Here is a 15215-nt window from a genome sequence, read left to right as displayed (position 1 = left end):
AGTGATTGAGGAAGGATGGGCAGGCCCAGTGGCATGCTGGTAAATGCTTAACAACCAGCTCTGGGCTGGGGAGAGCACTAATCTGCAGTGTTTGCCCATCTCCATGGTGTAAATCGCCATGGTCAGCTTTAAGCTACCAGTAAGATCAACTTGGGCTTTGGGGGAGATGTGCAAATCAACGCCTGGGTTGAGAATCCAGCTCTGCTCCCCTGCTAGCAGTGGGACCTTAGGCAAATCACATAATCTTTCTAAGTCGCATTGCTTTTCTGTAAAATACGAGACTGTTAACTCCCAAATCAGAGTTTCTGGGAGCATTTCATATGACTGTGTGTGCATATAGCTAGCATGGGGCTTGGCACATAACAGTTACCGTTTCCTTCCTTCCTTCCCCAACCTCCCACCTGCCAGCAGTGAAGACCAGCCCCTCCAACCAAGGAGAACCCAGGAGAAACAGGAAGCCCTGTGGTCTTCCCACCAGCTTCCACTGTGGGCTCATCCCCCAGATGCCAGCCACGATGCCAGGGTGAGCTACGGACAACAGACAGATTCTCACACCAGAGGGGACTTCCAGAGGTGGCCAAGCAGGGCCAGGAAACAGGTCCCAGGCTCAGCATCTGACCAAACCCAGGCTCAGGGGAGACATCATTCATTCAGTCCGTCAGTGAGTCATTCAACAAACACATCTTGAAGATCTGCTAGGAGCCAGGCTTCACGCCAGAGCCAGTGGGACAGGGATGCCTGCCCTCAACAGCTCTCTGTTCAATAGGGAGTCGAGCCCGTGACCAGGCCCAGCCTCACAGGAGAGCTGTTTAAACAACGTGTTGCCCAAAGTGCCGCTGCCAGCCGCACAGGCAGCCCCTGAGTCAGTGGGGATGGCGGGGCTGCGGAGGGCGAGAAGCGGGCAAGCAGAGACTCAGGGGGAGGCTTATGTGGACAGGGCTGTGCCAGCTGAGGCCAGGTGTCTGCTCTTTGAGCCAGGAAAGGGCGGAAGTGGGGGAGGAGGGGAAGAAATCTCTGGGCAGGCCAGGTCCCTGCGGCAGAGAGACGGCGGGCTCCGGGCTCCGTGTGGCAGGAGTACAGCCCCGTCAGCGTCCTCCCCATGGCCAGCAGTGGAGGACAGAGGAGTCACATCAGCAAAGTGGCTGCATCGTCAGCACCCAGCTCACGGTGCAAGCTTTCTGGTTAGTTTAGGGGCCTGTGGGCTCGTAGGGAGCTGGCCTGTTTCACTGCAGACCCCTGGGGGCTGAAGGAAGCAGCACAATGAATTCTGGAGGGAAGAAGACTGAGCCTGCAGCCACAAACCCAGATTCCAGTCCAGCCACTTGCTACCACCATCTTTTCATTTCCCCGAGGCTCAGTTTCCCTGCTTTGTTCAATGGGCACAAGAGTAGCCTCCTTCACATCTGACGTGAGATCTAAATGGAAGGATGGGGGTCAAAGCATCTCGTCAACGCTCAAGTACCACCAGCAGGTAGAGTTAGGATGTCTGGAATCAGAGTCTCCATCACGTCAATTATCTGAGTCTTCAAGGAAGACAGAACGTAGTTCCAGGAGCAGAACTTTACCAACAGGAAGTCCATCTGTGAATCCAGCCTGAATTCCACAAGCTATAAGCCTTTGCATGTACTTTCTGTAGAAAGCCACACACCCAAACCCTCTCCACGAACCCCAGCACCAGGACATGTCCAAAGGCCAAAGATGCCTTATTCACCCAAACAACCAACCTTTATTAAGTATCCATCATGTGTTTGTGAGGAAGATTCAATAGTGAGAAGAACCGGACAGGTCTCTGCTTTTGCAGAACTTGTTACTAGGTTAGGGGATGGGGGGGTTCACAGCGAGACTGCCTCTCCCACACTTCACTGGGAGAAACAACTTGTGTCTTGAGTCTTAACTGCACTAATGTGGGTGTGGGCAGGGGGCATTGCCTCAAGACTCCAGGGCAAGTCAGGGAGCAGGTAGGGGAGCTGATCACCCCCGTTCAGCAAACTGTGAGCCATCCTCCAAGAGTTACCAAGAATGGCTAATCAGCAACTCTAAGGCTTATCATGCCGAGGGAGGGTATCCAGTGGGGTCCTTTCCTTATAAAGGGCAGAAATCAACTCCAGATGACCCAAGCCAAAAAAAAAAAAAGTAACTAGCAGAACATTATGGGAAATTCATGGAATGCAAGAACAAGCTGGAGCCACAGGTGTCAGGAGCCTGGAGCCAGAGCTGCTCTGACATAACCACGGTTAACACTGATGACAGCTATCTGAGCCCAAGGGCCGAGCTAAGAGCCCTGCGTGTCATGACTCATCGCATCCTGCTCATAACCCCTGGGGAGGAAGACGCCGCCATCACTAGCCTTGGGAACCAGAGGAGCACAGTGTCCTGGGGGCTCCTATCGATAAAGGGGGCCTTCCGGTGGTTTCCAGTCTTCCTCTGGTCAGTGTCCAGACTCCCGGGATAAGGTGTCAGACAGACTCGTCTTAGAGGGCTCTGGCTGATTGCGCCACCTACCAAGATGTTGAGCAAACGAGAGGGTGGGGCACACTCTCCCAAAGCAAATCCGACACGTTGCCAGGAGACGTAGGAATGGCCGGTGGACACAGACGCCAGATTCCTTTTCTGGGAGTCAGTGTCCTTTCCCGCTGCTTTGGTCTGCTACCAGCTCCATGTATGTTGCACCTGTTTGCTCCATCCGGGGAATCTTGGCCAACAGGTCCTGAGCCCACTCTGCTAGTGAACCCTATTTCAAGTGTAAAGGTGGGCTCCAGGGTCTCATCCCCCAGTTCCTTCCCAGAAACTTCATCCTGAGGACAGATACATCTTAGGAAGTCATGTCACACGTTTCACTTCCACTGACGTTTATTGTTTAAATGGGGACTTGGCTTCCTCTTGCTAATGGTAGAGGCTGCTGCATTCCTCCTTCTGTGATGAAAAAATAAATAGTTTCTCCTCTCCTCTGGAAGCAGAAATGTCTTTGAATTGCTTTAGACCTGCGTTTGAAACTCCCAGTTCTTACCCTTATAAAAGATTTTGAACCTCATTCATTGTTTAAGAAAGAAAAGAAAAGAAGGAAGTGGGAAGAGAGGAAGGGAAAGAGACAGGGAGCAAGAACGAGAGATGGCAAGAGGAAGCTGGGTGGGTATCCAGGGGGCTCTTGTCCTCATCTGTAAAACATGCCTAATGAGGCTGCCTCATGAATTCTAGAGGGCATTTAATGCATAAAGAACATCTAATAGGTGTGTAATAAATGGAAGCTACCAGTAATATCACTCTTCTTTCTCCCAGTCCTCCATTAGACTCAAGACGTCACAGCCCTGAAGTTGAGCTGGCCCTACCAGGCACAATCCTGCCTCTGGCTCTTAGCTCACCCGGGTTCCCTCCCTGGAACTTTACCCCTTGGCCTATTAACCTTCTCCCCTTGCTTCAAGGTCTAGTTCAAGTCCTCCCTCCCCTTTGAAGCCTTCCCTTAACACCGCCAAAGAAATCACTCTTCCCCCACAAGCCTCCTGTGGGGGACATCAGTCCACTTGGCATCCTGCAGGTATCAACAAATTTCCACTTGAATTGTCTTTATCTCAACGGGTACGGGCCTGACCTCTCACCCCACTGGAACGATGGCCACGGTCATAGGTCTTTCTCTTTTCAGATGCACTCTGCCCACAACAGATGCCCATTCATTCTCTTGATAATAACAAGGGCTTTGAGGGGTGTCCCCTCTCCCATCTGTGTGGACGAATGCACTGGATAATTTTATTTCAGTGGGGTCTGGAGAGGAGCAAAGCAGCCAGACGGGGCAGTGGACACACGGCAACTGTCCATGTGGCTGGAGCTGAGGAAGCGGCTGAGACCCGTTCTCACCAGGAGACAGCAGAGCCCAGAGGGAAAGAGACAGACAGTCCTGGGTCTGAATCTCAGCTTGCCACTTACCGACTGGGTGACCTCGGACAAACCACTTAACCTCTCTGAACCTCAGCTTCCTCATCTGGAAAATAACCTTAACTCTCAGGATGGTTACAAGGATTAACGAAGATAAGAAGAACAAAGTACATATGGCACAGAGCTGGCACAGTCAGGGTTGAATAAATGAACTTCAAGTGGCCTGGGGATGCAGCAGAGGTGGCCGGGGTGGTAAGCCAGGTTAGACGCCTCCATGGGTCCCAGGAAACCCAGTGAACAGGACTAACCAGTCTCCTCTTTGTTCAGCCCTTGTTTGGGCTCAGCTTTGACGTCAGGACTGCTAAAACCCAAGAATCTCAACAAGTCTCTTCATCTCCTCCCCCACCCTCCGCCACCCCTCCCCCACTGCCCCCGCCCCCAAATTGTAGCAAGATGCAGGTCTGTGTGAGACAGATGTTCTGAAAAGCTGGGGTAGGCAGGCCGATCTAAGGCACTGCTGGTACCTTGCCAGCCCTTGCCCACATGCCGTGTCCAAGGAAGGCTGGAAGGAAAGCGGGAGCCAGGGGCTGGACCAGGCGGGACCTGGAAGACACTGACACCCTGTCACGAACAAACCTTGAAATTCTGGGCCTCAGTTTCCTTCCTAATCTGTGAAAGGTGGGTTTAAGCTGAAACCCATCTTGCAGGGCATGAACAACTTGATGCAGCTAGCGCGTGCGGGCCACGCAGCCGCTGATCCATGTAATTTTGTCTATTGAAAAAACAGAAACCCGGCTCTGATATCAGAAGAGGAGCAATCTTAAGACTGTTTAAGGGGACTTTTGAGGAAAGATCGTTCGATGCTGGGTCTCATTACCTGCTTCCACTAGGGCAGCTGTCCTTTGGCGCTTACCATCTTGCCCAAGGCATTAGGATTTCAGGGGGCGGTAATCAGTTCCTACTCTAAAAGGGTTCTCCAGCTAAAAATTACTCGTTTCAGAACCACTGAAGTAAGTGATCTCGGAGGTCGCTTCCAGCTCGAACATTCTCTCCACTTAAAAAGCAAGAACTCGTTCAGCCTCTCAGGAGAAATTCCAGTTTGCATCTTGAGAGGGAAGGGGTGGGGTTTATGGCTGGGGGCGGGGCGGCAGGAGGAGGAGGGGCGGAGCGACCTGGTCCTGGCCGGGCCCTTAACTCCCGCGCCGAGCAAGGGCCGGGCAGGGGCCGGGCGGTGCCCGCGGGGCGTGGGGTGGAGCTGCCGGAGCGGATAAATATATGAAGGCTTTACACCAGCTTGCGCGCGCGCAGCCCCTGCAGTCCCGGTGCGGCGGCGGCTTCGGCCCAGCCGATCAGCCCCCGCATCCCACCCACCCGTTGACACGCTGCGGCCGAGAGAGAAGTGGAGGGGCGTCCAGTGGAAGTGGACGGGCTGGGGCCTCTAGCGAGCCCTACCTCGGCCTGCCTCCCGCTGCCCTTCGCGGAGACCTTCCCGCGACCGAACGAGGAGGCAAGTCTATGAACCGCTGTCCTTCCTGCGCTCCCAGTCCCCGGGGCCCTCTGTCTCCTGGGCCAGCGCCCGGGCACGAGTGCTAGATTGCCCTCCCAAGTGCCCAGGCCCGGTGAGACGGGGCCTGAGGAGTTAGAATCCGTGTGGGTTTTTCCTCCTGGAGAGGCAGACATCGGGGAGCGGGGGTCAGGGGCAGGAGCCCGCCCGGCCGGGCCTGTGTCCCGCCAGCTGCCTTCCCCTCCCGAGGAGGCGCAGCCCCACCTCTCCAAAGTGGAGTCCCCGTGCGCCGCGAGCTGTCGAGCTGTCGGTGCAGACCCGGGCCGCGAACGAGCCATGCCTTCCCCAGCAGTGGCCGCTGCGCCCCCGCCCTGGGCAGGCGCGTCTCCGGGCGCCTGCCCTGGACCCTACCCTCCGCGCCCGCCCGCCCTCCGACGCAGGCGCTGGCAGGGCGGCCCGGCCCTGCCAAGGGCCAGGTGCGCGGCTCTCGTTCACGTCCAGGAAGGGCGCCCTCCTCCGGCCAGACGGCCTGTTACAGCGGGTACCGACCCATCTGGTACCCCCGCCCTGCGCGGGCGCGGACTCCGAGAACCAGAGCCCCGTGAGCTCTCATCTGCTCTGCATCGAAGGGAGGGCTCAGCCCGCGACCCGCGCTCGGAAAGTTGCCCGTCTGCGATCCGGGTCGGCGCTCTTCCCTCTCGCTAGGCAGCGGAGCTCAGAGGCCAGGCCGGCTCCTCTCACCTAGAGGCGCTCGCCCCAGCCTCCTGCCAGCTGCAGAGGTGGGCCGGGGGCGGAGGAGCCAGGACACCCGCTCAGGTCTCCGCAGCCCCAAGAACCGCGGCTCGCAGGTTCTGAGCAGAACCCGCGCGGTGGGATCCTGACGCAGCGGACTTTCCCCACTAAACCCTTCGGCATCTAGTCGCCATCCTTAGCCCTGACCAGTCTCTCCGGTTTTGCGTGTTCTAGGGAAAAGGGGTGCCCCACTCCTGCCCCCACCCTCTCACCGCCCCACACCCGCTCCCTGCAGTGTCCAGGTGAAGGCTCCTAGCGCCTTTCGACAAAGCCCGGCGCCCTCCCCGTGGCGTTGGCACCCGGGCACCACCCCGTCCCCGCCCCCATATAATCTTTCCCTCCAGAGGCTTCCGAGGGAGGGAGCCATCGCCTCGAAGTTGGAGGGGGAGGATTTCCACGCACTTTGGAAAGTCTGTTGTTCCAGGGATAGGCAGACCAAGTGGAGGGCTTGCATTCCTCCAGATTTATACCAACCCCTCCCCCTCCTCTGCCAGCAGGACCACCATTCAGGCTCAAATCCTGCAGTTTCTCCCCTCAGCGCACCAAGCACTCTATAAGGACCTCGGGGTGGAAGCGGGTGGGGTTATTTTAGGGCGCACCCCTTGCTGGCAGGCACTCTCAGATTCTGGTTTGGCACCTCCCGGGAGTGCAAGGCACACGGGAAAGAACAGACCCTCCCATACCCATCACCCGCTGGGCTGGGGGCTGAGACCTGACCGGTCACAGCGGCTACTTTTGGGCGCCGCGCATCCCCCGCCCTCTCCGCGGCAGAGCCGGGATGTGACTCCAGACGCCCTGGTTCTGGGCGTCCAGGTTCGGAACTAGGCTTGGGGCGAACCGCTGGCGCAGACCTCCAGTCTCTGGGCCACCGCTCTCCGCCGGTGCAGGCTCGCTCCCGCCGGCTCTGAGCGGACGCGCTGGCTCTGCCCGAAAGGCGCCGGGTCTCCAGGTTGGATGGCCGCAGCACTCTAGACTCGCCAGGCGGCGGCGCCGGCCGAGAGGCCCCGAGGCTTCCGCGAACGCCGGACCCTGGAGCCGCGGAGGCACCGGTCACTCGCTCCCGGAACCTCCTTCCAACGGGTTTAGCCCGATCGGGACCAAGTCCACGCGGGACACACACGCACCGCGGCGGCTCACACCTCCGCCGTGCCCGGACGCGTCCGTGCCTCCCTCCACACTGGGTCCACACGCTCCACTGCACGCTCACACACTCCTGGCCCGCGCGCCTGCACCTCCACATCCGAGCAACGTACACTCTTGGCCCGAGGGTCACATCCCGCCTCCTCTGCACAGGCGCCCCGCAACACCCCCCATGGAAATTCAGTCACCCGCTGTCCTGTATCCCTGAGGAGCCCCGTACACTTGGGACGCGGGTGCCACGCCGCACCTCACACACTCACCCACCCTTCGACACGTTCCCACATGCAATGACACAGGCTCACCCACTTCACAGCCTCGCCGAGGAGCTGGGCGCCCGCTCACACCCCCAAACACTGGCTCACACTCCTCCTCTCACACACACACCTTTTCTGTGTAACTGACACGGACACCCAGACAGCCCTCCAGACACGGGCTCGCTCACACACCATCGCACGCACTCACACCTCCAGATGCACTTAGCACCCTCGCCACGCACAGCGCCTTCCCGGACACCCTCACACGGGCGCCACAAAGACACACGCTCATACACACGCGCGCGCGCGCACCCTGGCATAGACCCGCGAGCGTTCTCTCCGGAGGAGACGTCCGCCCTCCCTCGTCAAACCCACCAGCTCTGCAGCCCCGGCGCCGAGCGCGGGTCTCGGACCCGGAGCGTCCCCGGGGCGCCCCTGGCCCGCACCATCCCCCGCAGCCCGCCCCCGCGCACCCCCGGCCCCGGCTCCGGCCGGCGCCCTCGCACTCACCGCGCGCCCGGTCCAGGATCGCGGCGAGCAGCAGGCAGACGCAGCTGCGGAGGCTCGGGGCGGCTCGCATGGTGCCCGGGAGCTGGCGGCGCTGGCGGGGCGGTGGCGGCGGCGGCGGCGGCAGCGGCGGCGGGGCCCCTCGCCATGGGCTCAGGCGCGCTCCTGCCTCCGGCCGCTGGCCGACACGGTGGCGGGCCGCGTGGGGCGCCGCGGGGGCGCCCTCATGCCGCCGCGGCTGGGCTGCCGGGGCGCCGGGCTCGGCTCGGGCTCTGCGGGGCGCCGCGACCCCTGCTCTCGGGGCGACCTCCGGTGCGCCGCGGCTCTCGGCTCCCCGGCAGCGCGCGGTGCCCAGCGCTGCCCGGAGTCAGCTGGGCGGCAGCGCCGGAGTTTGCAGCCGAACCGCGCTCTGCCTGGCGCCCGCCTCTCCCGGCTGCGCGAGCGCCCCCTCCCCGCGCCCGCCCTCCGCCCCTCCCCCTCTCCCCGCCCCCCGCCCTCCTGCCCTCCCCCCGCCGCGCTCTCGGCTGTATTATACAGACTTCTCTTTAATCCTTTCTGGGCCGTTCGGCTCTCGGCCGCTAAGCCGATTTATTGCAGGGAGAAGGCGAGCTCCGCACCTCCCGCCCCGCTCCCCTCCTCCGGGTCGCCCACCCCCTCTCCCCAGGCTCCCTTCCTCACTCCAAGCGCTCGCAGCCCCGGTCGCTCGGTAACCCTCCCCGAGCTGACGGAGCGCCCTGCCCTCCAGACCAAGCTCCGTCCGATCCTGCTCCACCGAGTCCCTTCCCGGGACACGCTCCCCGCGCTCGTCCCCAGGCTGGCGAGGGAGGCCGCCTGCCCCTTGAGAGAGAGGCAGTCGGTCTGGGGAGTCGAGCCGGCAGGGTGTGGCCCGGGGTACCGGTCTCGCCACCACCCATTAACTAAGGGTGAGGGGCATCCGGTGTTCCGAAACTTCCCGAATGACGGCTGCCCTTCCCCCAGGCGCTCGTGGATTGGGCTGTGTTTTGTCCTTTCTTTAGAGAAGAGCCACTTTCTTGGATCCAGCCAGAAATGGGTAAGGAACTGGGTGTTTCCTCCTGGCTGAGACCAGTTTCACCTTTTTGGCAGATCTGATTTTCTTTTCTCCCTGGGCCTGAACATGGGGGTTTGGGACTTGTATCTATCCGTATCCTCCCACTACACACACACACACACACACACACACACACACACACACACACACGTGCGCGCGCACACACACACACATGCTCATGTGCACACACACACATGCTCACATGCTCTCGCACACACACATGGGTACGCCCCAGCTATTGAGCCTCAGGCCTGGCTGTGGGCCTTGAGGTCTCCTGAGAAGGGGAGAGGTCCCCAGTCCTGGGAGGGGTCAGAGTGATGGGGGTGAGGTTAGATGGGGAAGCTCACAGCAGGGAATTGTACTCCAGGGCATTGTGTAGTGAATTCCTAGCTTCTCTATCTCTGCCGGGTTGCCCTCTCAGACCACCGTGACTCTGTTTACCTACATGGACAGTGGGTATGAAGCTAATTCCATCTCCAGCAGCCCTTTGACGGTGGGTGTGTCCGAGTGCAGTGAGCTGTGGGTGGACGCCTGTGCAGCGATGATGCCCCGGGGCAGGGAGCTGGTCCCCCCAGATGCCCTCTGCAAGCCCAACAAGGCACTTCCTGGGGGCAGCCCACACCCCCTACCCCTGGGGAAGGGCGGATTTGCATTTACAAAGATCTGAAAGCATACGTTCACCTGACAGGCTTTAGAATGATCCTCCCGGTAAAATAATAATGATGATCGTAATAAACTCTTATAAATAGGTGTTTGATTACAGTTTGTCCCTGCGTGGTTTTTTTTTTTTTGAATCAGACTATTCGGCTGCCAGGCTGATTGGGCTGGTATGGCTTGCACGCTGGAGTCTTAGGCCCTTTCTTCTCCCCTTGCCCGGCTGTTCTGTGCTCCCTCTCACCCCCACCCGCCTAGGTCCCGCCTTCTCCCAGCTGCTGAGGGTCAGCTTGAGGTCACCTCTCCCCCTGAACCTTCTTTCTGGGCGCCCAGCCTTGCCAAGGGTGCAGTCCTTGACTGTCTCTTCTCCGCCCCTCCCCCTCCCCAGTTCTGGCCCAGAGAAAGGCCGACAGAATCCGGATCCATCATAGGTGCTAAGCACCCCCGGGGAAAGGCCTTCCTGGCAGGGGGTGTGGGCAGCATCCAGCTGGGAAGACCCCCATGTCGGTCTGAGTTCTTCAGGTAAATGCCAGGCACCCCTGCATGGGCCTTCCTGCTCTGCAGGCCCAGCTGTCAATCAGAGTGCAGTGGGCAGGCAAGAGCTTGCCAGGTGAAAGCCTGCGGAGGTGAGGCTTACTGACTGGACTCCCTGCAGCCCCGCTGTGCGCCATCAGAGCCGGGCATCCGGCAGGGTTTCAGGACCCTCCTTGGTGACACTTCCTTCCAGTCCAGGTCCATACCAGCCGGGAAAAAGGCCTCCGCAGGGAGCACCGAAAAGGTGACAGTCAGCTGCGAATGGCATCTGGTGAGAAGCCAGCAAGGAGGAAGGGAGGCGTGATATCAGAAAGAGGCGGCTCCCTCGGGCCAAAGCCTGGGCTGGGGAGCCGGGTGGGGGACTGGAGGCCTCAGTTAACCCTTCTTCATCCCCAACCTTCTGAACCTCTCTTTTAACACCACCCCGTGTGTGCTCAGCGGCTCAGTCATGTCCAACTCTGTGCAACCCCATGGACTGTAGCCCACCAGGCTCTTCTGTCCATGGAATTGTCCAGGCAAGAACACTGGAGTGGGTTGCCATTTCCTCCTCTAGGGGATCTTCCTGGCCCAGAGATGGAACCAATGTCTCTTGCATCTTCTGCATTGGCAGGCTGACTCTTTACCACAGCGCCACCTGAGAATAATTAAAATTATTGGTCTTCCTAGCCAGTGCCTGGCACATAGCAGGCCCTCAGTAAATATCTGTTGGGTGGATGAATGAATGAACGAATGAGGGGGGGGCACTGTGTTATATTCATTCCATTCCTCAGCTCTTAGCACAGGGCTAGCACCTGAAAAAGACTCACTGGTAAAGACCCTGATGCTGGGAAAGATTGAGGGCAGGAGGAGAAGGGGACGGCAGAGGATGAGATGGTTGGACGGCATCACCCACTCAATGGACATGAGCTTGAGCAAGCTCTAGGAGGTGGTGAAGGACAGGGAAGCCTGGCGTGCTGCATCCATGGGGTCGCAGGGAGTCAGGCACGAGCGAGCAACTGAACAACAGCACCTGACTGGTGCTAGCCTGAATCCTGAGGCCGTGGACCTTTTCGGAGAAGCAACAGCCCCGTAGATCACACGTTCAGAGAAAGGACATCCCGCCCAGGTGCACACTGGGTTTCCGCAGAGGGGCTCGACTGTGAAGCGCGTGTTTATCACCATATGGCAGTTCGCAGTGATACCGCTACCTCTGCACACCCTCCTGGGGGCACACACTCCCTCAGCTCCTGTTTCACAAAACACAGCTTCAGAGGCTATGCTCCTGCCCCAGAGGAAGGTACATCCGCAGCACTGAGAGGCGTGATGAGCAGAGGGACTTGGCCAAGGGAGAAGGCACTCAGGGCAGCCACAGGCTTTTAATTCGCTTAGCGTCTCTCGGCTCCTGTCTCCTAATGGATGGGCCGCCTGCAGCGGGGCCTCCAGTCTGCAGTCTTGGCACCAAGATCCATGAATCACGGCGGGACACGCCTCTTCCAGGGGCACTGGCAGAGCGGGAGGCCTGGACCTCCTGGCGGCTGGTGGCTGGCCGCTGACAACGTGGGGGTCTGCCCCCGGCCTCCCTCTGTCCGTGGTGCTGAGCGCGAATCTCCCGACAGAGGGCGCTACAGCACAAAGCAAATTTCTCCTCTCCTGACCCCAGGGACACCCCCGAGGTCAAAGGGCCCTGGGGTCCTCTGTGACCGCTCGTTTGTTTATTCCCTGGAGAGAGAGAAAAGACACGGGTTATTATTACCTCCCACAGCCTGGCTTCCAAAGGGTTGGGCTCTGTTGGTTGGGGTAAGCCCTCCTGTGGGGCTGGATAATAATGCTGAGTAGTGAGCCTTTGTGGAATTGCTCCTTTTATGCCAAGCACCGATCCAGCACGCAGTGTGTATAAACTCAATGAGTCTTCACAATAGTGTCTGGTGCGAGTATTATCATTGTTCCTATTTTGCAGATAAGAAAACTGAGGCAGAGAGGCTAAGGCACTTGCCCAGTGCAGCATGATAACAGGGTCAGATTTGAGCCCACACAAAATGTAGTCAGAGCTCTTGAATACGCTTCCAGGCTAAGATGCACAAAGGCACACGTGATGTGTGCAGACATTTACTCACGCACACTATCACACGGGCACACGCAGGCCCTGGAAGCCACTCTCCGATGGGAACTGATATAAAAATAAAACTGCCATAAGCCCGATGTGCTCTGCCTTTCTCATTGCAATAAGTTCTCATAACAGCCCTCTGTGGCAGCTTGATCTAAGCCCAATTTACAGATAAGTAAACTGAGTCTCAGAGAAGTGAAAAAAATTACCCAGAGTGACAAAGGCAGAGGAATCTTGGATTCGGAGGGCAGGAATCCAGGGTGAGCTTTTCCCTGGCTCTGGCCCAGAGAGCCACACATGCTCCTTCTCCCTGCCGCTGTCTCCATAACGCACACACACACTCACACACACACTCACTCATGCAGTCCTCTGGCTCCTTCTTATCTTGCCCTCTGCCTCTCCGTGCTGGGAATTAAACATCCCCCAGGCAGCATCCCAGACAAGACCGAGTTTTTTATTGTTTGTTTAAATTAAAAGCAACTGAAAGTGATGCCTTAACATCAGTGACCCAAATCGATACAGAGGTGGCTGCTTGGAATTAAGTCCAACGCTACATCCTTAATGGACCTCTGCCCCATCTGAACTCCAGCAGGTCTTTCCCCAGGGGGAGCCTGGAGGGCTTTCCGTGGGGATTCTGAGGCTGTGGGTGCTGAATGAACCTCAGCATCACAGGTCCGGAGAAGGAGTCTGGACAATGAATGAAGGAGTCAGGACAGGAAGTTAAGTCCTGGGGACCAGTGGGAGTGGGGAGGGGGAGACAGGCTGACTGACCCTGGAGACCAGCGTTCCCTAAATTGGGCCCCACTAACCACTTGCTTCGTAAGTTTGTAATAAAGATACCTCGAAAGAGGGTTCAGAGGTTCAGTATATTTGAGAAATGCTGCATATTAGTTCATTCTCCGCATCCTGGAAATTTACAATTCACAGCAGACTTTAAAGGCTATGAGAAATCCTACAGAGTTTTTTGGTTTTATTTACTTGAAATTCAAACTTGTTTGGTTTCAGAGCCCTCTTTGCATAAATACCTAGTCATATTGCACGTCAAGAGTTTTGTAGATTATGGGATGGATGGAAGATGCTGCTGTGAATGGACACATCTTCTGATCTCTTCCTGAATTATCATGGTAGTTGCAAATAGGGATGATGGTGATGACAGCAACCATGATAAGAGCAATAGCCACTGACAGCTGATGACAGCTTGAGTGCTTACTACATACTAGGTACTTTTCAAAATATCTTGCTTGTACTAACTCATTGAATCCTCTTCAATACTCTGAGAGGAAGGCTCTGTTTTTAACTCCATAGAATAGACAAACTGAGACAGAGACAGGTGAGACACTCGTGCCGGAGGTCACGTTGCTTTTATATATTTCTGAGATGGCAAGAAGCGACATGAAGACAAGAACCACGTATTACTTGTGCCGGGGGTAGTAGCTGATCAAGAAAGTGTTGGATGGATGGAAGAATGGACGAACGGAAAGATGGATGGGTGGGAGAGAGAATGGATGGATGGTTGATGGATAGATGTGTGGATGTGAGCATATAGGCTGGTAGATGAATGAGTGGGTCGGTAAGTTGCGGGTGGATGCTGGGGGTGGAGGAACAGATGGAAAGATGGAAAGAAGGGTGGATGGGTGATGGTGGGTGGGTATACGGACAGATGGATTAGGGAAAGGATTGATGGCTGGATAAGCACATGGATGGAGGAGTGGATGGATGAGTCAAGATTAGAAAGCATCATTAAGATTTGCACTTGTTCCTATATCATTGGATTTGCTAAAAATAAGAGGCTTGGGCTAACAGGTATTAGTCATAGTTAGAAGGTGGCAACAGAGGTAACAGGAACAGGAGGGAAGGCATGAGCCCTGTCGTTGGCTGCCTGGATCCAAATCCTGTCTATAGCTCTCAGGAAAATAACTGCTGGAGAGCGGGAAGTGGGGGGGGGGGGGAGGGAGGAAGTGAGCTAGAAGGCAGGAAGAGAGGAAGGGAGAAAGGGCTTACCGTGAGAACCCAAACAACTTATCTAACCTCCCTGTCCTTATGCTTCCTCATCTGCAAAATGGGGTAGGAAAAAGTTACCTCTCCCGCTGATTAATAAGACAGTGTTTCAGATGACGTAAGCACTCAGTAAATATTAACCGTAGCAATTACCATCTGTAAGAAGCAACAGGATACTATAATTACCCACTCTCTGTCTCCTTTTCATCCTTGGCTTCCTTCACTTTGCAGTGCAGAGGGGTGGATGAAGACTCCAGGGTCAAGATCTCAAGGGACTCAGCAGACCGTTGCCCTGAGCAAACCAAAGGCAAAGGCCAACGTGAGCAGGACCTGTAGCCCACTCATCTTCCACGGCGCTCTCCAATATCAGTCAGTGTGTTCCTGGCTCTGGGCTCTTGTCTCCATAGTTGTCAAGTCCCGCCTGGGATCTTAAGAGCAGAATATCCCCCTTTCCTCGCCAAACTGCAATACCACCCAGAGACAACAGGTGGCGACATCCAATATGCGATTTGTTCTATTTTTACAGCCTTTTAGGTGTGAGGCTCTGCATTACCTAAAACAAACCAGCTTCCTACTTCAAGAGTTCATTAAGCTTTAGCATATTCACAATGAGGCATGATGTCACAAACATATATACATAAAGTCCTTAGTTAGTCACAATTGTGTGATGGGTCCATAATACTACAGATGAGAAAATCGAGACCCAAAGCAAGATTGTCAGCTCCCTGCACGCTCACTATTCGAGGTGTTTGTAGTCTTCACGACACAGTGAAGCGACCTTCTCTTCAGTCAGCTCACCTGCGTCTTGTCTCC

General features: G+C 56.9%; 1 protein-coding gene across 1 annotated transcript in view; it reads right to left on the bottom strand.

Moving 5' to 3' along the window:
- Positions 1-8137, bottom strand: part of IGSF21 (immunoglobin superfamily member 21) — a 271838-nt gene extending 263701 nt beyond the window's left edge. Inside the window, exon 1 of the mRNA XM_065927481.1 lies at positions 8068-8137. Within this exon, the coding sequence (XP_065783553.1) occupies positions 8068-8137 (70 nt within the window). The remainder of the gene's footprint in view (positions 1-8067) is intronic.
- Positions 8138-15215: the final 7078 nt, after the last annotated feature.

This window comes from Muntiacus reevesi, chromosome 3 (assembly GCF_963930625.1).
Source record: "Muntiacus reevesi chromosome 3, mMunRee1.1, whole genome shotgun sequence".
NCBI classification, from domain to species: Eukaryota; Metazoa; Chordata; class Mammalia; order Artiodactyla; family Cervidae; genus Muntiacus; species Muntiacus reevesi.
Note: the sequence above shows the minus strand (reverse complement) of the source record. Positions and strands in the feature narration are given on the sequence as shown.